The sequence below is a fragment of the Rattus rattus genome, chromosome 5 (assembly GCF_011064425.1).
Source record: "Rattus rattus isolate New Zealand chromosome 5, Rrattus_CSIRO_v1, whole genome shotgun sequence".
Taxonomy (NCBI): Eukaryota; Metazoa; Chordata; class Mammalia; order Rodentia; family Muridae; genus Rattus; species Rattus rattus.
Genome location: NC_046158.1, coordinates 46,797,212 through 46,821,563, shown reverse-complemented (window position 1 = coordinate 46,821,563; position 24,352 = coordinate 46,797,212). Strand labels below are relative to the sequence as shown.

The following is a 24,352-nucleotide window of genomic DNA, read 5'->3' as shown; positions in this document are numbered from 1 at the left end:
AATAGGGGCTAGAGCCCTTCCTCTGGCCTTTGCCCTCTCAGGAGTGCGCCCACAGCACCTCAAACACAAGAAGAGATGACAGGAGTGTGAATAGGATGTGAGTGTACATGATACTTGTGTATAAAAATATAATAACAAAAGAGAGGACTTGAACACTCATGTGACCATGGTTTACTCATCTCCCTTCCTCTAGACTGGTTTCCGGTTATATTTACTACACATTCAGTTGTTGTTCCCCTCCGAGTTAGGTTTTATGACTATCTAGTGTACTGGATGGATGTAAGTAACGTCTCCAGAACAGGGCAGGGGCGGCACTGCGAGCTCACTCTCTGTGTCCTTCTTCCTACAGCCGTTAAGAACTTCCTGCTCTTCTCATCGAAAACGGCTGTGCGTGGAATCCCATTCACCCTCTCCACCCAGGAAGATGTCATGGTTCCTGTCACAGGGAGTCCATCCTTCTTCGTTGGAATTGATTTTGATGCCCAACACAGTACCGTCTTCTACTCAGATTTGTCAAAAGACATAATTTATAAACAAAAAATTGATGGCACAGGTGAGGAAAGTGTGTGTGTGTGTTGACATATTTGACTTGTTCTCCCTAACACTAGCAATTACTCATTTGTTTTGCATAGATATACATACATGCATATATATATATGCATATATATATGCTTTGCCCTACTCTTCTCTATGCCTCTCCTTTGGTGTAGCTCACACTGGTTTGGAACTTGAGAGCGTCGCCTGCCTCAGCCTCCTGAGGTCTGGGTTAGATATTAGCTGCGTCTTCCCCTGATACCTCTCATTTATTATCAAGACAAATCATAATCAGAGTTGGCTTTATTTGTAAGTTTGTTGGGAGATAGGGTCTTACTGTGAAGGCCTGGTTGATCTTGATCTGTGTTATATAACCCAGTCTGGCCTCAAACTCACAGCCATGCTCCTGCCTCAATTTCCTAAGTGCCACCACCCAAGCTCAGGCTGTGGGTTTTTTGTTTGTTTGTATTTTGTTTTCTTTAAGGAAGTGCATTTCAATATCGACAAGTGAGACTCAAAGTTCTTGGAGCCCCAACTTGCTGGTACTTTGTCCTCTCTGTCCTTCAGTCCCTGTCACTCACTCACTCACTCACTCACTCACTCACTCACTCACTCGCTGCTAGCTCAGCTGTGACAGCACCTAGCACTCTCTCCCTCTGCTCCCATTGGGAACCTCTAGCCTACAGTGCACTATCTCCTCCTGCTACGGTCACTACTGTGCTCATCAGAGACTCTCTTTACTTCCTTGGCTCTTCTGCATCTCCCCGTTCATCATCCATAAGAAGGCTCAACAGTAATCCCACGCATGTATAGTACCTGGGAAGTTGAATGGATACAAGTCCCTGGCTCACAGCGGATACTGAAGCAGCACATGTTTGTATTATTAGCACAAAAGGCCACCTTTTATTTATTTATCTATTTATTTTGAAATTTCCCCTCTACCCCCTTTAAATTTATTTTTCCTTTTCGAGACAGGGTTTCTCAGTGTAACGGCTCTGGCTGACCTGGAACTCTCTGTAGACCAGGCTTGCCTTAGAAGCTCACAGAGACAGGCTGGCCTTGATTAAAGCCGTGTGTCACCATGCCTGTCTGCCCTTTCTTTTTCTTAAAACACACTGCAAAACAGAAATGTATTTGCTTATTCTCAATGAGCCAGAGAGAGGGAAGCCACAAAGCTTTCACAGGGAAGGCTAGGCAGAGGAAGGGTGGTCTTTTCCCCACGTAGCCAGCTCTTCTGGTTTCTTTGCAATTTTGACTTCCTGTGGCCGTACAGGACTGCCCAGAGTCTCCGGAGGGTTGGGCAGTAATGTTTGTGGGCTACCCCCAGCTGTACCTGGCAGTGTCAGCTCAGAGCCGTCTCTGGGTGGTAGTAGGTGAGTTCAGGTATCTCTCTCACATGTTCTGGAAGGTTGAATGAGGGAGTAAGTCCAGACCCAGTTGTGTTTATCACTACCGTATCTCCTCTTTGAGATCCAAACTGTGGGCAAGAGATAGATTCTAGGTTTATCTCATTGTTGCTCAGCGGTTTGCAGATTCTTCTCTCTTTAAAGAATTCCACACATGTTTTTACAATGTGCCCTTTCATCCAAGCTTTAGATGTGCAGCCGTTGGGGAATTTGTCTTAAATAATATGACTAAATAATATGACTATATTTTTTTACCTCTAGGAAAAGAGGTTATCACAGCAAACCGGTTGGAAAGTGTTGAGTGCTTGACTTTTGACTGGATCTCAAGGAATCTCTACTGGACAGATGGAGGACTAAAGAGTGTCACTGTCCTGAGGCTGGCTGATAAGTCCCGACGACAGATAATCAGCAACTTAAACAACCCTCGTTCCATTGTGGTGCATCCGACCGCTGGGTATGTGAGAGTTTGCAACTGCTGAATGCCTCTGATGTGCTGCCCTGGGGACCGGACTGCTGAACTCACCTTCAGTTTTTTCTCTTTGGCATGAGCTTAAGGGAACACCTTATCTCCTTCTAAATTAAGTTTTACCTTTCTCTGAAGTATGGTTTTCCTATAGTTACCTTAGGAAGGAAAAAAAAAATGTAGCAGAGCTATGAAGAAAGGATCCAATTCTTGCCTCGTTTAGTGTATTGATATGAGGTTTTTAGCAGGGGTGGGGGTGGGGAGATTGGGCACTAACCATCGAGTCGTTTTCAGTTTAAGAACTTTTCAAATCCCACTTTCATGTACCATTAGCACTGGGTCAGGTAGGAGGAAACAGAACAGTCCACAGTGTTCTTTTTTTACTTGAATATGTTCAGGAGCTTATTCAGAACAAGCCCGAGGTACTCACTTGTATTTTAATGGATGATACGAAAAACTCAGATGATAAGAAAAACTTGTGACTCACTAAGCCGGGTTCCCTCACCTGGGGGTTGGGACACCCCCCTTCTCATTTAGTCACAAACTGGCTTATGAAGGAGGCTCGCATGATCTACTGCTGAGATGCTGAATCTGAGGCTAGGTGAGGTATAGTGACTTGGGAAGGGCTCACACTGTTGAGCCAAATCTCTAGGTAAAAGTCTGGACCTGCTCAGACACAAAGCTTGTTATTTGTTTCCTTGTCTCTTCTCTTCTCTTCTCTTCTCTTCTCTTCTCTTCTCTTCTCTTCTCTTCTCTTCTCTTCTCTTCTCTTCTCTTCTCTCCTCTCCTCTCCTCTCCTCTCCTCTCCTCCTCTCCTCCCTCCCTCTCCCTCTCCCTCTCCTCCCTCCCTCCCTTCCTCTTCCTCCTCCTCCTGCTCCTGCTCTGCCCTTCCCTTCTCTTCCCTTCCTTTCCCCTCCCCTCCCTTCCTCTCCTCTCCCCTCCCCTCCCTCTCTTCCTCCTCTTCTTCCTCTTCCTTCTCTCCTCTCTTCCTCCTTCTCTTCTCTTCTCTCCTCTCTCTCCTCTCCTCTCTTCTCCTCTCCTCTCCTCTTCCTCCTTCTCTTCCCTTCTCTTCCTTCTTTCTTTCCTTCTTTCTTTATTTCTTGTTAAAAGCTGGATTTTCTCTATATTTTTAGTTTTTTCTTTGAAAACCTTACTCATCTACACAGTTAAATGGTTGATTTCTCTAATGAATTTATAGCAATCTGAATCTTCAGTTTTGAAAGGCTGTTGCATCCTTTCCTTTTTATGTGAAATGACGTGACGCCATCATAGTTTAGAAAGTTATACTTGGGAATGATTTTGATTTCTAGGGATTATATGAAAGAGAAAAATAAGTAGAGGACATACAAATGGTATGTGACTTTAATCCTAGCAGCTGGGAGGCAGAGGTAGGCTGATCTCTGTGAGTTCTGGCAGCATGGTTTACATAGTGAGTTCCAGGACAGCCAGGGTTATATAGTAAGAGACCCTGGTTTAAAACAAAAGCAAATACCACCCCCTCCAAAAGAAATACAAAACAAAGAAGAGAAAAAGATGTTGTTTAGAGTTAGATTAACGTGTGTGTTTGTGTTTATTTGTTGTATGTGTCTGTAGGCGAGAATGCCTGAGAATAATCTAGAGGCCAGAAGATGGTGTCTGGGATTTGAACTTCAGATCCCATAGCAAGTGCTCTTACTCACTGAAACATCTCTGGAACCCTAACACTGAGATAATTTTTCGTAGAGTTATAAATTCCTTATAGAAGAATAAATAGAGAATGGTCTGGTGGGTTCTGAATGTTTAACCCCAGATGTAAAGAAAATAAATGTGATTTCTTATTCACGAAGTCTTCAGTATGTAACCTGAAGCAGGTCACTATTATCTGGTGTTGGTGTTACAGTGCCGATGGCAGAGGCAAGAGAAACATAAGTTGAATGCCAGCCTGGTTACATAGGTGGACATATAAACCCAGGAAACTCTGTTTTGTTTTATTTTGTTTTTTTGAGACAGGGTCTCTCTATGTAGCTCTTAGCTCTGGCTGTTGTGGAACTCATTAAGTAGACCAGGCTGGCCTTGAACTCACAGTAGTGCTGGCTGTCTTGGAGCTCACTACTGAACTCAGGGTGACATACATCTCCCAAGTGTTGGGAAATAAAGGTATCCACTATTATGTGGGGTGACAAGTTTTACAACCTGTAGTCTAGTTATTCTCTCTCCCAGATGCCCGTTTTAATATCATTTATAATTGTGACTATGATTACATATTTATAATTTAAATGGTAACTTAGAATTAAGTATGCCAAACCAGATAGCATACATGGAGAGTAAAGTCAATTGTAGCTCTTTTTAAGTGATCAGTTTGTTCCAATATTTTCCTCCTTGACTTGCTCCCACTTTCTAGGTATATGTTCCTGAGTGATTGGTTCCGTCCTGCAAAAATTATGAGAGCATGGAGCGATGGTTCTCACCTAATGCCCATAGTCAACACTAGTCTGGGGTGGCCCAATGGCTTGGCCATCGATTGGAGGTGAGTAGATACCATATGAATTTTAACCACTGTAGAGGTGGAGAAGGTATACTGGACACTGGTTCCAATATACTGGACACATGGTGGTGTGTTGGAGTACGGAAATGGATCCCACATGTTTCTGAGACTTTTTGATCTCTGGAATAATAATGGATCATGGTCATTATTATTCTAGGTCATGGATAATGGGTGCTGAATGATCTAGAATACAAACACAACTGGCCAGCTGCTGGTGGGATGAAAACCAATGCACTCATAAGTATTCTGAGGAAACTTCTAGAAACAGTAGAATGACAGGGCCAAGATGGATGAAGTTCATGTAGAAGTTGGATAGAGATCTGATGAAATGTAGCAAGCTTGTGTTTAATCTTAAGACACCTTAAGGATAGTAATTAATCAACATGTGAATTAGTTAATGAATACTGAATCAATCGACTAGTGTATGTTTGTTTATACATGCTTTGGGGGTTCTCAGGAATTAATCTATCTAGGAAGAAGATCAATGAGCTTATAAATACATGTTATTAAAGCAAGTTATGGGTGAAAAAGGGCAGAAGTGTGTGTTCAGTCTTCTAAACATTAACATCAATATTCTTGTTTATTTCTCAAGGAGAAAAACACATTTCCTCACTCAAAGATTTCAAGCTTACTGAATCTGTGAGAAGCATATAATGTAAAATTTTAATATACATATTTGACTTTCATATGAAAGTTGACTGCCAGTGTCCTCACTCATGTCTTGGTATTAGATAACATGTCTTCTTCTTTTTTCAGTGCTTCACGATTGTACTGGGTAGATGCCTTCTTTGATAAGATTGAGCACAGCACCCTTGATGGTTTAGATAGAAAAAGGCTGGGCCATGTAGACCAGATGACTCATCCATTTGGACTCACCGTTTTTAAAGGTAGGCTTTGAAGCAATAAAAGGTATATTTTGCCACAAAACTCTATCCCCATCCCAAAATATGACACATGAGGAACGGAAACACATGATTTTTTTCATTTGTATTTCTATACAATTTTCATATTGCTAGTAAAGATATCTGAGAGGTGGAATTGTGGGAAATGATAGAGACCATGGTCATTGCCAAACTTTGGCCTACTTCTCTCAACTGCCTTCTTTAGTGGAGACATGCTTCTGTGACTTGGGTTGTTCAGAATGGGTATCTATATCCATCCATCCATCTATCCATCCACCTGTCCGTCCATCCATTCATCTATCCATCCACCTGTCTGTCCATCTGTCCATCCATCCATCCATCCATCCATCCATCCATCCATCCATCCATCCATCCATCCAGTGAGCCAGGCTTGGTGGCACACACTCATGTGGGAGGCTGAATCAGGAGGATCACCATGAGAGTGGCCTGGGCCACATATTTAAGTCATGTGTCACTTGTCTGATAAGACCACGCAGGATAAAACAGCCAACTTGTTTGTTCCTGAAACAGGGCTCTTGTGTGTAGCTTGTGAATTACACACAAGTGCTCGCTCAAACCGTCTGGTAGTGTGTTCCTGTTATCCCAGCACTTGGAAGGCAGGAGACTCATGAGGCCAGCTTGGACTGCAGAACAAGATCACAGCCAACTCAACTGAATGAACCGAATAGTGAGACCTTGTTATCCAAACAAATAAATGGGCAAGCGAAGTATACCGTAATTTGTCTAGTGTGAGGGGTGACAACTTTGTAGAGAGCTACCAGAAGCCCTAATAAACTAGTTGTGTTCCTGTTGGAAACCCCTAGTTGAACACTTAGCATAGTGCTTTAAGCAGCTAGAGTGGGTAGTCATACTGAAGAGTCCATCCTGCTGTCTGTCTGTGGAGCGTGTGGTATTTAAAAAATATTTAAAAAATGCTCTGAGAGTTTTGATGAGATGAGTCAGTTATAAACAGTCATCCCTCCCGTTTTCCTCCCCCTCTCAAATATTGTCCGTCATGCTCATGCTGTTTGCTAGCCATGGGAACATTTTTTAAATGTTAATGTTTCCCTGCTATATGGTGGGACGTTTGGATATCTTTTGGTTTTATCAGGATGGAAACTATTGAGTGCATTCCCGTGAGAAAACACTATATCCCAAAATGTTAGTTTCAGTCCATTCTTACTTTTGTTATGAGTCTCTTACCCCTGTCTTTCTCTTCGAAGACAGGGTCTCTCTATAGAACCCAAGCTCATTCAAACCCATGAGCTTCCTTCCTCAGAAGTCTATGAGTGCTACCATGCCTTCACTGTGAATTTGGTACGGAGTGCTCTTTTATTTCACAATACTCTGCAAGTCATTAATCTTTTACTGAAAGACCAGCTAGGTTTTCTTGACTGCATACTGCGCAGGACTCTTTGATTTGACTCTTCATCTATTCCAATACAGTGAGACACTGTTCTGAATGGCAGAACTGAAATCTTCAATCAAGGGAGATAGGATTTAGTGTGGGCCACAGAGGAGGAAACTTGATTTCATAACATGGGTGGCATTGTTAGCATTCATTCTTATTTGCATTATTTAGTTAGTTATGGTGTTTATTTACACAGAATTTATTGATGAAATCTAAATTATTAGAATCATATGTAAGTTTGCACAATTGTTATTTTTACACAAGCACAACTTTAAAAAAAATGAGATCTGTACTTTTCCCTATTAAAAGCTTCTCATTCTCCTCTTCCTCCTCCTCCCCTTCCCCCCCCCCCCTTGTGTTGCCCTGGCTGTCCTAGAACTCACTCTTTAATCTAGGTTGGCTTCAAATTCAGAGATATACCTTGCCTCTGCCTCTTTAGTGCTGGGATTAAAGACATGGGCCACCATGCAAAAGCTTCTTATTAAAATTGGATCTAAAAAACAGTAGAAATTCTCCTTGGAGGCTAAAGGAAGCTGCACTCTGAACTGGCCTTAGAGATGATGGGCTCTGTTTCCTTTAAAAAACAAAACAAAACAAAACAAAACAAAACAAAACAAAACAAAACAATTAAGTGGGGCTGAGAGATGGCTCAGAGGTTAAGAGCACTGACTGCTTTTCCAGAGGTCCTGAGTTCAATTCCCAGCAACCACATGGTGTCTCACAATCATCTGTAGTGGGATCTGATGCCCTCTTCTGGTGTGTCTGAAGACAGTTACAGTGTACTCATAAAATAAATTAAAAAAAAATTAAGTGTTTTGACTGGTGATAAGAACTCAACTTTTAAGATTCCTTTTCATGTTTATTTTTACCTATGGAGGTTTAAGCCTAGTTCCTACTAAATATCATGATGTATCTGCCTCAATGTGAGCCATGATGTCAATAAAATATGGACTTCCAAAGAGCAAATGGTTACAGGTAGATGACAGATGGGCTCTTGTAAGCCTATCGAATTTCCTTGAACTGTGACTGAAATGCTAATCACATCAGTCTCTTTTCCTCCCCAGATAATGTGTTCATAACAGACTGGAGACTGGGTGCTATTATTCGAGTGAGGAAATCAGATGGTGGTGATATGACAGTTATTCGAAGAGGCATCAGCAGCGTAATGCACGTGAAAGCCTACGATGCTGACCTCCAGACTGGTGAGGGCATTGCCTAGTGTTCTCCATACGGACGGTTGTCTGTGTTAGAGTTACCTGTGACTTGGTGGTTCCTTTCTCTTTAACTGTGTCTTCAACATAGTCCCCGATAGTGCTCCATTCCTGTCAGCTGTGTATTCGCGTCAGCAGGACTCTGGTTTCTTGGAGATACATACCTTCGAACTGTACTTAAACTGAATGCTGTCTTTGGGCTGACTCCTAACTTTGTAGCGCTGGCTCTGGAATGTTCTTTTGTTTTTGTTTTTAATGTCTCCCTGCACAAGTCAAAGTTTGGGTCGAGTCGTTTCTGCATTTTCAGGGTCTAACTACTGCAGTCAGACCACCCACGCCAACGGCGACTGCAGCCATTTCTGCTTCCCGGTCCCAAACTTCCAGCGGGTGTGCGGCTGTCCCTATGGAATGAAGCTTCAGAGGGATCAAATGACTTGTGAGGGAGACCCAGCCCGAGAGCCACCCACACAGCAGTGTGGCTCCCTCTCCTTTCCCTGCAACAATGGCAAGTGTGTGCCCAGTTTCTTCCGCTGTGATGGAGTGGACGATTGCCATGACAACAGTGACGAGCATCAGTGCGGGGTGTTTAGTAAGTATGTGGGCTGGAGTTTTGGGGAGGTGAATAGAACTGAAGACTGGCCAATAATAAGAGCATGGGCTGTGAGCATGGGAAAATACCACTGAGGTGTTCTTTTAGAACATAAGATTCATAACACATACTCCAAAGACTTATAACAAGTTAAGCAATACATATAATTCACAGGGAATGTTATAGATGCATTAGACTCTTATTGGCAATTCTTTTGACAATAGCTCTTTGGACCAATATAGTCAGTTCATTCTTTAAAAAGTCAGGGCTGAGGGTAGGGCTCAGTCACAGTGACACTGCTTAGCATGAGCAGGACCCTGGGTTTGATCAGCAGCAATGGTGAGAATAATAGTATTCCAGAATAGGTCCTTGCAACTGTAGCCTTTGAAAACATCGTGTCCTGTGCGTGTTTTATCCCCCCCCCTTTCAGAGTGAAATGAATTGAAGTGGGACGGATCTCTAATTCTACACTCTTCTGATGGTATTCTAGTCTATGAAGTTTCCGTCTTCACGATTGCCATTGCAGAAGGTCCAGATATCTCATTTAAAAACATTGAAGATATTGAGATCTTTAGAAGCAGCTATTAAAATGAGGCCAGTAGTAGAAATAACCTGTGATTTTAGAGTGAGAGAAGAGTTAATTGAAAAGTTCTACATTTTCCTAAGATGGTCATAGGAGGGGAGGGTAAAGATGAGCCCAGGACTATACCAACTAGAGCTGTGGGAAGATTCTCATATCTTTCCAAGTCTAATTTAAGATAATTATATAAGAATCATAGTTTTCTTTTGATGGCTAAGAGAGGATATGTGTGTGTATAACAACATGCACATATATGTGTATATATATATGTATATGTGTATATATATGTATGTACACATATACATACATATATACACATATACATATATACATATATATATATATATATATATATATTCAATGTGCACATATTTTGTACTTACCAAATCTAAACCATCCTCACTTCTTACTTTGTGTAATAGTGTATTGAAAGGTGAGAAGAACTTTGTTTCCACAGGAAGAACCTCATAAAAGTGTTTAGAACCAAGCATTTTCATGACCACCCGTGGTTCTTTGTAGATAATACTTGCTCACCTTCGGCTTTCGCCTGCGTCCGCGGTGGACAGTGCATCCCTGGCCAGTGGCACTGTGACAGACAGAATGACTGTTTAGACGGCAGTGATGAGCAAAACTGCCCCACGCATGCCACGTCGTCCACTTGCCCGTCCACCTCCTTCACCTGCGACAATCACGTGTGCATCCCAAAAGAGTGGGTCTGTGACACAGACAACGATTGCTCGGATGGCTCGGATGAAAAGAACTGCCGTGAGTGTCGAGCTGATTTCTCTGGGTTGGTTAGCCTTGCAGGTTTGAATAACCTCTGAGCTCTTTCCTAAGGCTCTTACAATTCTATCCTTGTCATCCTCTGGATGTCGGTAGTCTGATACATGTCGACTGCTGCTCCTAAAGGCACTGAGCTTTATGGAGGCACAACACAGCTGTCAGAGACACCCAGATAGAAACTAAAGACAGAAGAAAAGGATCAAAGGACCTGAGCTGGCTGTAGAGGTCACCTCTGTGGTCTCCACGCATGGCTGCAGTAAAGAAAGGCGAGGGCTGAGAACAATCAACGGAGAATGACATCAGTCTTTGGCTGTCAGATGCATGCATGCTCATGCATGTTTACTCATGAGCATATACTCATGCCCTCCAGCATCCATTTATGGTCATGCAAACATACATCACACATGTGTACATGTTTTTTCAAAAAGCCTTCAGTGAAAAAAATTTACCCAGTACCTTGTAAGCATCCAGACATCTGGCGGTTTGTTTTTCTTTTGTCTTTTCATTTACTATAGAATAAGGACACGGTCTCTCTCTCTCTCTCTCTCTCTCTCTCTCTCTCTCTCTCTCTCTCTCTCTCTCTCTCTCTCTCTCTCCCTGGTTCTTATTCTTTTAGCAATGTGATTGGTAGCAGTAGCTTAAGATGGAGCAGAGTCCTCTGGTTGCAGGTCTAGGCAATTTATTTTCCTTCCGGGGGACAAGAGCCCTTTTAATATTTGCAATCTAGCGGTGTGTGATTTTCAGTGACTTTATAGAGGGGATAGGCAGCCTGCACGCAGCTCCAGTGTTGGTGCTTCTCAGCATGTGGTGAGCTGACCACGTCACTCAGATTTGGCAGTGTCACGTAATCGTAGGATACAGCCCCAGGCTGTACACTTGCTGCTTCCTCGATGAATGGCTTCCGTGTCCAAAGATTTAATTCCAAATCCTCATTTTGGGTTCTCCCACTGCGCTGGCTTTGGTGTGGCTGTTGATCTGAAGGAGTCTAAACACATGGGCCTGAGGCAAGTCCCGTAACAGAAAATAAACTCGGCTTTGCTTTTGTCTGTCACTAGAAGCTTCAGGGACCTGCCAGCCTACACAGTTTCGGTGCCCTGACCACCGATGCATCAGCCCGCTGTATGTCTGTGATGGGGACAAGGACTGCGTGGATGGGTCTGATGAGGCGGGCTGTGGTAAGTGGATGGCCCCGCTTTTTCCTTACTGTGTGCTCCGTTTGTTTTGGAGTTAACGCGATGCACTTTTCTCCCTCGTTTTCAGTGTTAAACTGTACGAGTGCCCAGTTCAAATGTGCCGATGGGAGTTCTTGCATTAACAGCAGGTACCGCTGCGATGGGGTTTACGATTGCAGGGACAACTCTGACGAGGCTGGCTGCCGTAAGTGTCACATACATAGTGTTCTTCAGACAAAGGGATCCCTTATTTTAGCGTTGGACCTTACCGTATAGTTTTTAAATTCAAACAAACTTGAGGAAGGCATAAAGCCCAGAGTGTTCCTAAGAGAATGACATGAGTTTATTACCTGGGTAATATCATCATATAATGATTTCTAGTTGGGCAGCTGATGTTATATAAATGGACATGTCAAATAGTTAATCCCTTAGACCGTTTTCTTGGTTTCACCTTCCAAGGACATCCAACAATGTGTTTTTTTTTTAAAATTACATATATTTGCTAGTGTGTATTTGCGTGCACACATGTGGATGTACACACATGTCACAGCACATATATGGAAGTCAGAAGGCAACTTGGGGGAGTCAGTTCTTTTTACCCATCATGTGATTTTTAGGCCTTGAATCATTTTGCCAGCCCTGTCCGGATGCAGTTTCATTGAAATCACAATTGGGAAGCCAAATTGTGGACTAGAAATGGTATAGGCCTGGATGGGATCTGCTGTAGATATATGTCTGTAGAGAGATTATGAAAGGGCTATGATAGCTTTAGCCGTGACTTAAACTTCTATTAAGGGTTAGAAAGCAAACGAACTCCCAAGATCTAAGGAGAGCTCATGAAAGTCTGATGAACTGTTCTGTTATATTCCCAGATTAGGGACCTGTTTTCATTTGCTTGAACAGTGACGTTTTAGACAATCCCAAGGAACAAGAAAGGAAGTCCGTAAATTCATTGACAGAGGAGAAAAAAAAAAAAAAAGAAACAGGATGAATTCCTGACTTGTGCTTTCATACAAGAATGCACAGTTTGTCATTGGGTCCACCACTCATCTCCCATAAATATTTCTGTGTACCACACTGTTCGGGAACATTTGACATCATTTAGCCTTTACTATTGTTTCATTGTAATCGTTATTATAAGCCTACTGTTTGTCTAGAACAAACCCCTGAATCTATATCATAAAAGGATCATAAATTCAATCACAAGTGCATTACACATGTGCCTTTACTCCCTCCAGCCACCAGGCCTCCCGGCATGTGCCACCCGGATGAGTTCCAGTGCCAAGGAGACGGTACATGCATCCCTAACACCTGGGAGTGTGACGGGCATCCAGACTGTATCCAGGGGTCCGACGAGCACACTGGCTGTGTTCCTAAGACCTGCTCACCGACTCATTTCCTCTGTGACAATGGAAACTGCATCTACAAAGCGTGGATCTGTGATGGGGACAATGATTGCAGGGATATGAGTGATGAGAAGGACTGTCCTACCCAGCCTTTTCACTGTCCTAGCACGCAATGGCAGTGCCCGGGCTACAGCATCTGTATCAACCTCAGCGCCCTGTGTGATGGCGTCTTTGACTGTCCGAATGGGACTGACGAGTCCCCACTTTGCAGTAAGTTCCCCGATCACAGTTTGTTGGACACAAATTTATTCTGAACAGTAGATGGCTGTTCCCCAGCACTGTCACAGCCCCCGTGTAGTATATTGGGAAGGGGATCCTCTTGTCACTTTACATCCCCGTAGGAGTAACAATAAATTCCAATAAATGGTGACTGCATAACACTTCTCATTAATTTCTTTTTTACATGTGTCTGGTGTCTCTTCTCTTTATGTCACTGTCCAGGACATCACGCCATCAAATTAAATGTAGCTCTCTCCAGTAGTAACGTGTCCATAAACTTTCCTAACTTGAAGATTTTCTAATTTTAACCGGAACTTGTTATCAAACCAATGAAGCCTGGGGGGGGTTGTGTTTGCAGTGATTAAAATGCTCTGATTGGCATGTAATCCTAATTACTGTCCTTTCTCTCTTCCCTCTTTAATTAACGCTCCCTCTCAGATGAACCACAGCAAGGTATGACTGTGAACATCCTAGACCTTTATGATTTCACGTGGCACGTGTATGTCGACACTGTACTAATTACTGTGACTTCCCCTTCTAGTGCATGTCCCCTGTGTGACTCTTTATCCATAAGTTACTGTGCTCCTGGGAATGGGAAGTATTTTTAGACCCAGTATATGACGTGGCTCTGAGCTGCTCCAGCCGTTGCCACACTGACCCTAAGAGTAAGGTGTGTTAGCAAATTGTGTCCTCTCCACTCGGTCACTTACAGCTTTTTCTGCGAAACATCTCTACTTAGGCTGGAGAATTCCAGAGGGAGCATGTTAGTTAAATTTCTCTGCTCCATCAGTGACAGTTAGGTTTCTGGATGCCAGCATTATTTTTTTCAAGGTTCTCTCATAGCCATAAACAGAGCTATACTGGAGGGTGGCTCCAATGGATACTATAGCCTCAAGCAAGTCAGAGAAGACACTATGTAGATCACCCAAGAGATTGGGGCTCTTGATTAACTCTCATTAAAGTCGGCATGAAACTACATTGGAGTGAGTCGAAAAAGCAAGGATGTCTGACTTTCCTCCCCGTGACTCTTTTTTTCTAGATCAAGACAGCTGCTCCCATTTTAATGGTGGCTGTACTCATCAGTGCATGCAAGGGCCCTTCGGAGCCACATGCCTATGCCCATTAGGATACCAACTTGCCAATGATACCAAGACCTGTGAAGATATCAATGAGTGTGATATTCCAGGCTTCTGCAGCCAGCACTGCGTCAACATGAGAGGTTCCTTCCGGTGCGCTTGTGATCCAGAATATACGCTGGAAAGTGATGGGCGGACTTGCAAAGTCACAGGTAATAATTGAGCTTAATGGGGAACTAACTCCAGAAAATTTAATAGGCTCTATCAGAGTGTAAGCCTTTGGTAAGATCGATTAGTCATCAGCTCGACTAGAGAGCTGATTTAATGCCTTTTGACCCATATGAAAGTGAATATACCAAACATTAGAATATTGATTCAGCTGCTTTCAAAGTGATTCAACAGCAGAGGATTTAAAAGTTCCTTTATTGCAGGATGCAGTGGCAATATGCCTGCTATCCCAGCATTTGGGAGGTAGGATCAGGTCAGCATGGGCTTCATAGTGAGTTCAAGGCCAACCTTGACTACACGAGGCTTTGCTTCAAAAATACCAATGTCAAACAAGGAACCTTTCTTTTCAAGAAGGCTGGGTGAAAACAGTCTAAGGACAGACTGATTCTTACTATCTGAAGTTCTCACTCAAGGTCTAACAAATTTGCTTTAGTCTTTTCTTTCCATTAGAAAGTAGGCTAGGGAAAGAAACTTCCTTTTGAGGAAGGAGATCCATCCATGCTGCGGATACACAATTGGTCAGAACTCAGTCATTTGATTACAGCAGCTTCAGTGAAGGCAGAGACCGGTCTCTATCTGAGTAGCCTTAGGCCAACCTAAATGTAGTGTGGCTTAATACTAAACCGGAATATTAGTAGACAGAACTCTTCTGCTACACCTAATGGTTTGAAACTTGAAACCAAGCCTACGGTCTGCTAAGATAGAAAGCAAGTTGAGACAATAAAAGCAGCTCAAGGATCAGGGTGTGAACAGCTCACTCCAGACTGGAACTTAGATGCCCACTGCGATAATCTGAGAAAGAGAGCTTTTCCAGAACATAACTATTTTACATGCTATTATCAATGAACAAACAAGGTTCCCCTGATCCTGCTTAGCGTCTGATGAGATCAGGGATGTTCAGGATGATATGGCTGTAGACAAAGTAATTAATTCTTCTGGTCTTACTCTCCCATTTCTCTAGTTTGGTACCACGCACTGGATGCTGATGAGACTCTTTAATTGTATTTAATTGTATTTTTTCTTTCAGATTCATTGACAGTTTCTTTTCCTTTTTCTTTTTCTTTTTCTTTTTCCATTTCCAACACAGGATCTGAAAATCCGTTGTTAGTTGTAGCAAGTCGTGACAAAATCATTGTGGACAACATCACTGCCCACACGCACAACCTCTACTCGTTGGTCCAGGATGTTTCTTTTGTGGTTGCTCTTGATTTTGACTCAGTCACTGGTCGTGTCTTCTGGAGTGACTTACTGCAGGGTAAAACCTGGAGTGTCTTTCAAAACGGAACAGACAAGAGAGTGGTACGTGCTCTTCTCTATCTGTAGCCCTTCTATGTCTGCTGTTGTTGCTCACAAAGAGGAGGTCCTGCTGCCCCTCGTCCCGGGCAGCACAACATATTCAAGAGGTCTGGATGTTTCTGACTTCAATCCTGTGTGTGTGTGTGTGTGTGTGTGTGTGTGTGTGTGTGTGTGTGTGTGTGTGGTGTGGTGTGTATGTGCTTGTGTGTGGTTGGTGTGTGTGTGTGTGTGCGTTCTCCAAGGCCTTCCATGATTCTGAATTCTATGCCACACGATGCAGATCCTTTTGAATCCTTCGTAAGTCAGAGCAAGGGAGTCAAGGAGTTGCTTTACCAAGCTTTACTTAAACTTTTCAACCCATCTCCCTGAGTTTGTTTGATTAATTATCTTTTTATTTTATTTTATGTATCTGAGCACATGTCACGTGTGTGTGGTTTCTAGTAGAGGCCAGAAGATGATGTCTGATCAATCCCCAGTCATGAGCTGCCCTGTGGGTGCCAGTAAACAATCTTGGGTCCTTGCAAGAGCAACAAGTACTTTTAATCACTCAGCCATCTCTTCAGGGCCCTAAGTTTGTTTCTTTATTTATCCTTAGTAGATAAATTTCTTTAGTGAGCACTGTAAGCAGCTACACATTGGTAGAGCTCCTTAGCAAGTGTAGAAGCTTTTAAAATCAAACTGAAACCTGCTGATACAGCTGTCTCATGTTATTTAATGCTATGAATGCCTTATATATTTATCCCTAAAAACATTACCGTTGGCTTACTCATTAGCTACATTGGGAGATAAATGTTGTAAGCACAACATGTCAGATTTCTTATTCTAGACTTCCTTATAATTCTAACGATTACTGCCATTTATTCCTTCTAATATTCACATCTTACCCTTTTGTCTGTAGGTCCATGACAGTGGCCTCTCTGTGACAGAAATGATTGCGGTAGATTGGATTGGTCGCAACCTTTACTGGACGGACTATGCTCTTGAAACAATCGAAGTTTCTAAAATTGATGGAAGTCACAGAACAGTACTGATCAGCAAAAATGTCACAAAACCGAGGGGACTCGCATTAGATCCCAGAATGGGGTAAGAAATACATTTACCAGTTTAAATATGCAAGTATCGAATGTAGGGTAGGTTTCTAATTAATACATGTAGTGATAATGTCCCGTAGATGGACCACGCTTAGCTCTGATTTTGATACAACAAAAATGGCTGTTTCTGCTTATAGTTCATGTTATTTCCGTATGAAGCAGTGATATTTGCCTTATAGGTGTAAGAGGAAGAAAGAAATTCTTTTGTATATTTCAGGACCTTTGAAAACCTTTCCTAGATTTTAAATAGACTCTGTAAGTTAGACTGTTTCCTATAGGATGATGAATTAAACAGTTTATGTTTAGTATGATGGTGACTTCCCTGAGTTATTACACACCAGTGACATTTATAATGAGTCTCTGAAGATGGAGAATTCAACTCACTACTTAAAACTGGTAGGGTAACAAGTTACTTGTAGATTGTTGGCATTAGGGCATGTCCACGTCATAATGTAACGCATATGCACATTATAAAGATATCCAGATGGCCTGCAGTTGCATTATGATCACAGGACCCATGTGTTGCATTATATTAAGTGGGCGTTATCTTTCCTGTATGTTTCCTCTCTTTACAGTGACAATGTAATGTTTTGGTCTGACTGGGGCCATCACCCTCGCATTGAGCGAGCCAGCATGGATGGCACCATGCGCACAGTCATTGTCCAGGAAAAGATCTACTGGCCCTGTGGCTTAAGCATCGACTACCCCAACCGCCTCATCTACTTCATGGATGCCTATCTTGACTACATTGAATTCTGTGATTACGACGGACATAACCGAAGGCAGGTCATTGCTAGCGATTTGGTAAGTTTGCTATAATAATGTTCAAAGTTAAAGTGGAAATCAGTATCAAGAGAACTGAGAACACAGATACACAATGAGATGAGAGAGAAAGAGAGAGAGAGAGAGAGAGAGAGAGAGAGAGAGAGAGAGAGACAGAGACAGTCAGAGACATCATCATCCTTCTGTTGCTAACAAGATAATTAAGATGTTTATCTCAGGCAGTCATATTGTACCCTGTCTGTCTTATAAAAGATTAATAAATAACGTGATTTCAGTGATCTGTGGACTTATCTGTCTTTATGTATCTTTTAAAATTACGGTCTAATAAAATTGAATAAACTAAGTCTCATATTTGTGAATGAAACCAGAACATTGTGTTCATTTTTTTTAATTCAGTGGATTCTGTTTGTTTGGACAATGCAGAAATATGTATAGTGTACCAAAGAGCTATCATAGGGAAAGCCTAAGAGGAGCCTTCCTGGTTTTGGGGATAACATATACCTTTGGTATTAAAGATTGAGTGGCAGAAATAGTCCTGGAACAATTTCCGTTTTAAAAGTGGATACCCAGTGCCACTCCTAGAGTAGGCACTCGTATTAGCTACTTCCTGGAGTCTCTAGTATGTAACTGGAAATCTTAAAGAATTTAAGGGAAATCTCTGGGTGTAGCCTCACTCTGGTTCTGCTCCCCAGGTTCTGCACCATCCGCACGCCCTCACTCTGTTTGAAGACTTTGTGTACTGGACTGACCGCGGTACTCGGCAGGTTATGCAGGCCAACAAGTGGCATGGGGGGAACCAGTCAGTTGTAATGTACAGCGTTCACCAACCGCTTGGAATAACTGCCATTCATCCTTCAAGGCAACCACCTTGTAAGTGACAGAAGCAGCCTGCCTGGGGTCGTGTGGCCATTTCCTCTTCTGGACGTGTTAGTGCACAAGCAATACATTTCCCTTTCACAGACCACAGTACCACACGCTTTTCCTGGCCCCTGCATTGCTCTGGTTTTTTTTTTTTTTTTTTAATTACAAGAAAATCAGTCCCTTGGAAGCGGCGATAGCATATCTATCTTCATTATGTCGTTTTATCTGGCAATCAGCTCTGTGACTTTTTTATGCTGCTAATTGTTGGGCTTCATTATGACGCTGCCACCTTGTAGGTGTTCTTCTGTGGCCAGCACAAGTCAACTTCATGCATGGGGTGTGGGTGGACGGATGATGTAAAGTTTTGGCCTTGGTGGTGATCTTTCAGTTGGGAGGGAGAACACTTAACCTTCCCATAATCTTCTCTCCTCAAATCTCTCCAGTGGTGTCTCACACTCAGAGTCTGACCCTGTTTCTTCTGTGGCTTACATTCACCACGCTGGACTACATCATGGTCCAGTGACACACCAGGCGAGTTCTTGGCTTTGACCTTTTACTTCCTTGCTTTGTCTTGAACATCTGTTTTCTGTCTCTGTTGGAATGGCTGCCTTGTGTTATTTAGGGTTCTACTCAGATGTCACTTTCTCAGTCAGAGAAGCTGTTCTTAAATGCTCTGCCCCAAATGGCCACCATGCTGTTCTCATATCTGCTTATTCTCATGTTTGGCAATTGCCACCCCCAACGTCAACTTAGTTCTGTTTCCTTTCTACAATGTACACTGTTTGTTCTTGGTGTGTAGAATCGTGTTTGGTACCTAGCAGATGCTTACTATTTTTTGTGAGAAAAAGAATGGATTATCTAGCATGCCATGAGTAGAAGAAATGGGATCTAGAAGCACCCCGTGAGCCTAGATGTCCACAGAGTCCTCTTTTCAAGGACTGGCACAGGCAAGGATGTGGAAAAATTGAAGATCTCTATCTAAGGAAAACTTGGATGTTGCTGGATAAGCATCAAGGTTACACAAAAGACGTATAACCTGCTTTCGTTTCATGCGAGAAGATAGCTTTTAGGTTCGACCAAGAGACATTGTATTAGGGGTTGGGGATTTAGCTCAGTGGTAGAGCGCTTGCCTAGCAAGCGCAAGGCCCTGGGTTCGGTCCCCAGCTCCGGAAAAAAAAAAAAAAAAAGAGACATTGTATTTATATCATGAGTTCTAGATAATTCAACGACTGATCATAATCTGGTTAACCCAGGACTTTGTGAAAGCCAACCCTTTCTCTTGTGCCCCTTAGCTAAGCTAACTGCAAGCCATCTCCCCTTGCAACAACAGGAGCTCTGGGTAGGAGCATGACCTGTGCACTGCACTGTAGGCAATTTTTGCATTCAAACACGCCTTTCTTTCTTTCCCCCCGCAGCCCGGAATCCATGTGCCTCTGCCTCTTGCAGCCATCTTTGCCTGCTTTCTGCACAGGCGCCTAGACATTATTCTTGTGCTTGCCCTTCAGGATGGAACCTCTCCGATGATTCTGTCAACTGTGTGAGAGGTAAGTGTGCTCTGAGGATCAAACCTGTTATAGCTTGGGAACCCAGAACCCATGTGTAGCTGAAACTGAGCATGGTATTTCCTGCTTTGTTCAATGGGTATTGTGTGTGTGTGTGTGTGTGTGTGTGTGTGTGTGTGTGTGTGTTGTGATTCCATTGAGCAAATGTTACCTTCTTTGCGTGGGGTTAAACAACCTTTAACCTCATACTCTCTTACACCTGACCTTTCTGATAATTCTGCATTTCCAGGTCCAGTTCAGTTTATTTTTATTCTCATAAAAGTAGCCAGTAATGAATGAGCTGGGTCTTATGACTCTAACTTTAGTATTGCTATTATTATTGTCATCTGATATCTTAGAAATATAAGTGCTGTCTCTGTGAGAAATATTACAAGTGGCTATTTGAGCAGTTTAATCTTAGTTATCCTAACAGGTTGATTGAAGGGTATGTGGAGTATTATGTCAAGTGCTTCAGTGACTGCAAAGAGAAGAGAAATGATTCCTTCAAGAGTGGGCACTTGAAGATACCTCTTTTGAAAAATCACCCTCTATTGCTTAGAAACTTACAAAATTACTCCGAGCCTATTCCTTTCTCATTGAAGAGGAGTGAATGCATTTTGAAACTGACACAAATTACTAGAGATATTTTGAAATAAAAGGTTAATTATAACATATTTTTAAATTAGAAGTCCAAATCTACGGGAAAACTGGGTTTTCAAATGGAAAATCCATAATGGATCCAGGATATTTATGGTTCTGCAGGTGAGGTTACTTAAGATGAAGCCCATGCAGACATGTGACATCGTGCAGTGATAGTTTCATGATGAAAGGTTTTAATCATTGGTAATACTTACAACAAGGATTGCCATTTTCTACTTTTCTTCAGAGATTTATTACAGTACTAATCCTTGTTGACATTGTTTAATTTAGTGCGTCCTCGAGTCTTTCAGAGAAGATTAATCTGGGCATAGATATTTTAAATACAAAGAAATTTTTTCATCAAACAAAGATTGTCAGCTACTTATTGGGGACTGGTACCAACCATATTACCATATGATGATTTTTTTTTTTTGTGGTTTTTCATTTGAAATTCTGGAAGAAAACACAAGCATCCATAAACCAATGGTGGTTATGGATGGTGTGGGAATTATAACTGTCGTACGTTTGTGTGTATATATGACTTGTGCGCTAGTGCACATGGGAACATCGCATGCTACTATGTGTGGATGGGAGGGGGCTACTCACAGAGTCAGTGGTTTCTTTCCACTGTGGGCTTGAGAATGTGAACTCAGCACTTTTACCCACTGAGACATCTCATTGAACTCGCTTTTCCTAATTTACAGTGTGAAATTAGAACGAGAAATTTCTTACATTTACTTCACACAGTGACCAAACCGAGTAGATGAGCTCTAGCTACGAACTCAAATAGGTTTCTGACTCAGGAGTTGTAAATGCAACCTGGGGTGCTATGTCATCATTAGATATCTGGGGAACCTTTGAAAGTACTATGTAGTCCCTTGTATGCATTCTGTCCATTCAACTACATTATTATTAACTGTGTATACACACAGACATACACACACATAGACACACACACATAGTCATACACTCACAGACATAGACATACACACACACACAGAGACAAACACACACAGAGACATACACACAAAGACATACACAAGCAGACATACACACACACAGAGACATACACAAAGACATACAGAAGCAGACACACACACACAGGCGCGCGCACACACACACACACACACACACACACACAGATTGAACTTGTGGTTTCCTGCAAGCAAGACAGGAAAATCTCTGACTTAGCTACTTCTCCATCCCCTGACTACAGATATTTGGGCAATTCTTTTATTTCAGGCTTTCTTCCTATCAAGCTTTAGATTTACAATAGTGAGAAAATTAAACACAATAGCCATTGTGCTACTTTGTGAATTAGAATCCAGTAAGGAAGGCATTTATTAACTAAATGATATCCGAGAAAGCAGGAAAGAAGTTAGTGTTCACCAAGTCATCATTCACCTCCCCACCTCCCCTGCAGATTGACTCAAGGTTGTTCATCGTTAAGGTTGTGTATGGGAGGCAGAGGAACGTTCTGACTAATCCTGATACTTGGCCACTGTGAACGAGTAGACAGTGAGGATAACCAACTGCAGGCCTGTGGTCACTTGCGACACCTCTGTTGTGTGTTATAGTCATTGCTGTGGTGCTGACTCCACTTTGACTGCTGTTTTCACAGGTGACCAACCTTTCTTGATGTCCGTAAGAGACAATATAATTTTTGGAATCTCCCTTGATCCTGAGGTGAAGAGCAATGATGCCATGGTCCCCATATCAGGGATACAGCATGGTTATGATGTTGAATTTGATGACTCAGAGCAATTCATCTACTGGGTTGAGAATCCGGTACGTTTTGGATGCATTCAATGTGTACGGTCATTATTTAAGTTCCCTCAGGGAATTCCAACATGATGTTTAATGGAGTTCCTGGGGACTTTGGATTAGAATCCTTGCTTCTGGGGCAAATGTTTCTCCAGTGCCCTTCTGCTTGAGACTCTTTCTTTCTTCATGGAAGCAATCTGTCTCTGTGGGAAAAGTGCCAGGAGAAAGAAAGAAGGAAGGATGAGATCTTTGTGTTTGCTGTCTGTCTTGCTTCATGACTTCTGAGCCATTTTAGAATGTGCTTTTAATTTTTAATTTTGAGACTCTGTACAAGAGGAATTTTTTTCCCCAAAAGGTCAGGTACTCAACTTTGCTCACTTTTTCCCAATGACTGAGGGGCATCAAGAGAACACTGGCAGCCAGCAGAGACTGTAGGGAGAGAAGAGGGGCTGGGTTGTGTCCCTGTGTCAGAGCAGCTCACCACCCTTGTTTTCTTTCCAGGGTGAAATTCACAGAGTGAAGACCGATGGCAGCAACAGGACAGTGTTTGCTCCTCTGTCCCTGCTGGGGTCTTCTTTGGGCCTGGCCTTGGACTGGGTATCAAGGAACATTTATTATACCACTCCTGCAAGTCGGTCCATTGAGGTAATGTTTACGTTATTATATAGATACAAGCATTGCTGTTAGATTCATGTAGGTTATATCCTCAGGCATGGTGGCTGGCTCATGCTATGATTTCAAGGCCAGGTCGGGCTACAGTGTGAGATCTTGACTCACACCCCACTCTAAAAAGTAAACTAAAAAACACCTATGAAACAAAACAGTAGCAGCAACAACTGTCACCACCACCACCACCACCACCACTACCACCACCACCACCACAACAACAACAACAAAATACCAGCAACTTTTTGGGAAACAAGAACTTCCTTGTGAAAATAAATTAATAGAACATCCTATTGTTCTATGTTGTTTCCTACAAATTATCAATTCCACAGTGCCCTATAAATGATACTAAGAAAGCTAATGAAAATCATAGAGGGAATACTGCATCAGTTATCAACCAGGTTTATGGCTACCTCTCTTCCCAGATAAGAATCACACTATGGCTCCAATATAGTTTTTCTAACAGTGAAAGACAAAATAGAAATTCGATTCTAATTCCTCTCCTCTCTGAGAGAAGCGTTCTTTATATCTCAGCTCCCAGAAGAAATTCTAGACGCAGGGTAGGATTGAAATCACATGAAGTAAACCCACACCACCAGTATCAGTTTTCTCCACTCTGGGACAAGAATAACTTGTATAGGAATATTAATTCATGCTACTTTTGAAAGTGAGAAGGGTTTTACGAGAGGGGTAGTCAGTAGACCTGATCGTTGACATATAGCTGGTCAGTTGATAGCTCTTTGGTTTGTTTGAGAGTCATATTGGCGATGAGGGAGGTGCCCAGCAGCTTGGGATAGGCCACAGTGGAGCAGTACTTCATAGTGTACAAGTTCACAGTGATCTGATGGCTGGTGGTTCACAATCACTGACACATTTACAGTAGACACAAATGCCAGTCTGTGGGATTGTCTCAAGTTAAATCAAATTGACTGGTGTGATGGGATTCTGAAGTTCCTTCTGGTACAACCATTTTTACATAAGCAACGGAGGGTCAGAGAAGTCAAGAAACGGTTGCTTTCAATGACAGGAGTAAGTGCAGAAACCTAGACCTTTCTGACTCCGTAAGTGTCAGAAGATACTTTTCCTAATCTGAAGTTCATCAGAACAGGATGTGCTGCTGGGAATCGCCATTGCTAAAAATCAAAGACCCTCACAGAAAAGTGGTATTAAACACACTCTCCTTCTGTGACTTTAAATTTCCCAAAGG

General features: G+C 42.4%; 1 protein-coding gene across 1 annotated transcript in view; it reads left to right on the top strand.

Annotated features, from left to right (window-relative positions):
• Lrp2 (LDL receptor related protein 2) overlaps positions 1–24,352 on the top strand; it is a 155,444-nt gene that overhangs the window by 66,043 nt on the left and 65,049 nt on the right. The window contains exons 16-34 of the mRNA XM_032903435.1: positions 350–553; positions 2,202–2,394; positions 4,784–4,909; positions 5,684–5,814; positions 8,305–8,442; positions 8,759–9,040; positions 10,140–10,385; positions 11,459–11,578; positions 11,664–11,780; positions 12,814–13,191; positions 13,639–13,653; positions 14,240–14,488; positions 15,592–15,803; positions 16,699–16,883; positions 17,467–17,695; positions 18,367–18,544; positions 19,951–20,079; positions 22,337–22,503; positions 22,981–23,124. Coding sequence (XP_032759326.1) covers positions 350–553; positions 2,202–2,394; positions 4,784–4,909; positions 5,684–5,814; positions 8,305–8,442; positions 8,759–9,040; positions 10,140–10,385; positions 11,459–11,578; positions 11,664–11,780; positions 12,814–13,191; positions 13,639–13,653; positions 14,240–14,488; positions 15,592–15,803; positions 16,699–16,883; positions 17,467–17,695; positions 18,367–18,544; positions 19,951–20,079; positions 22,337–22,503; positions 22,981–23,124 — 3,443 coding nt within the window. The remainder of the gene's footprint in view (positions 1–349; positions 554–2,201; positions 2,395–4,783; positions 4,910–5,683; positions 5,815–8,304; positions 8,443–8,758; positions 9,041–10,139; positions 10,386–11,458; positions 11,579–11,663; positions 11,781–12,813; positions 13,192–13,638; positions 13,654–14,239; positions 14,489–15,591; positions 15,804–16,698; positions 16,884–17,466; positions 17,696–18,366; positions 18,545–19,950; positions 20,080–22,336; positions 22,504–22,980; positions 23,125–24,352) is intronic.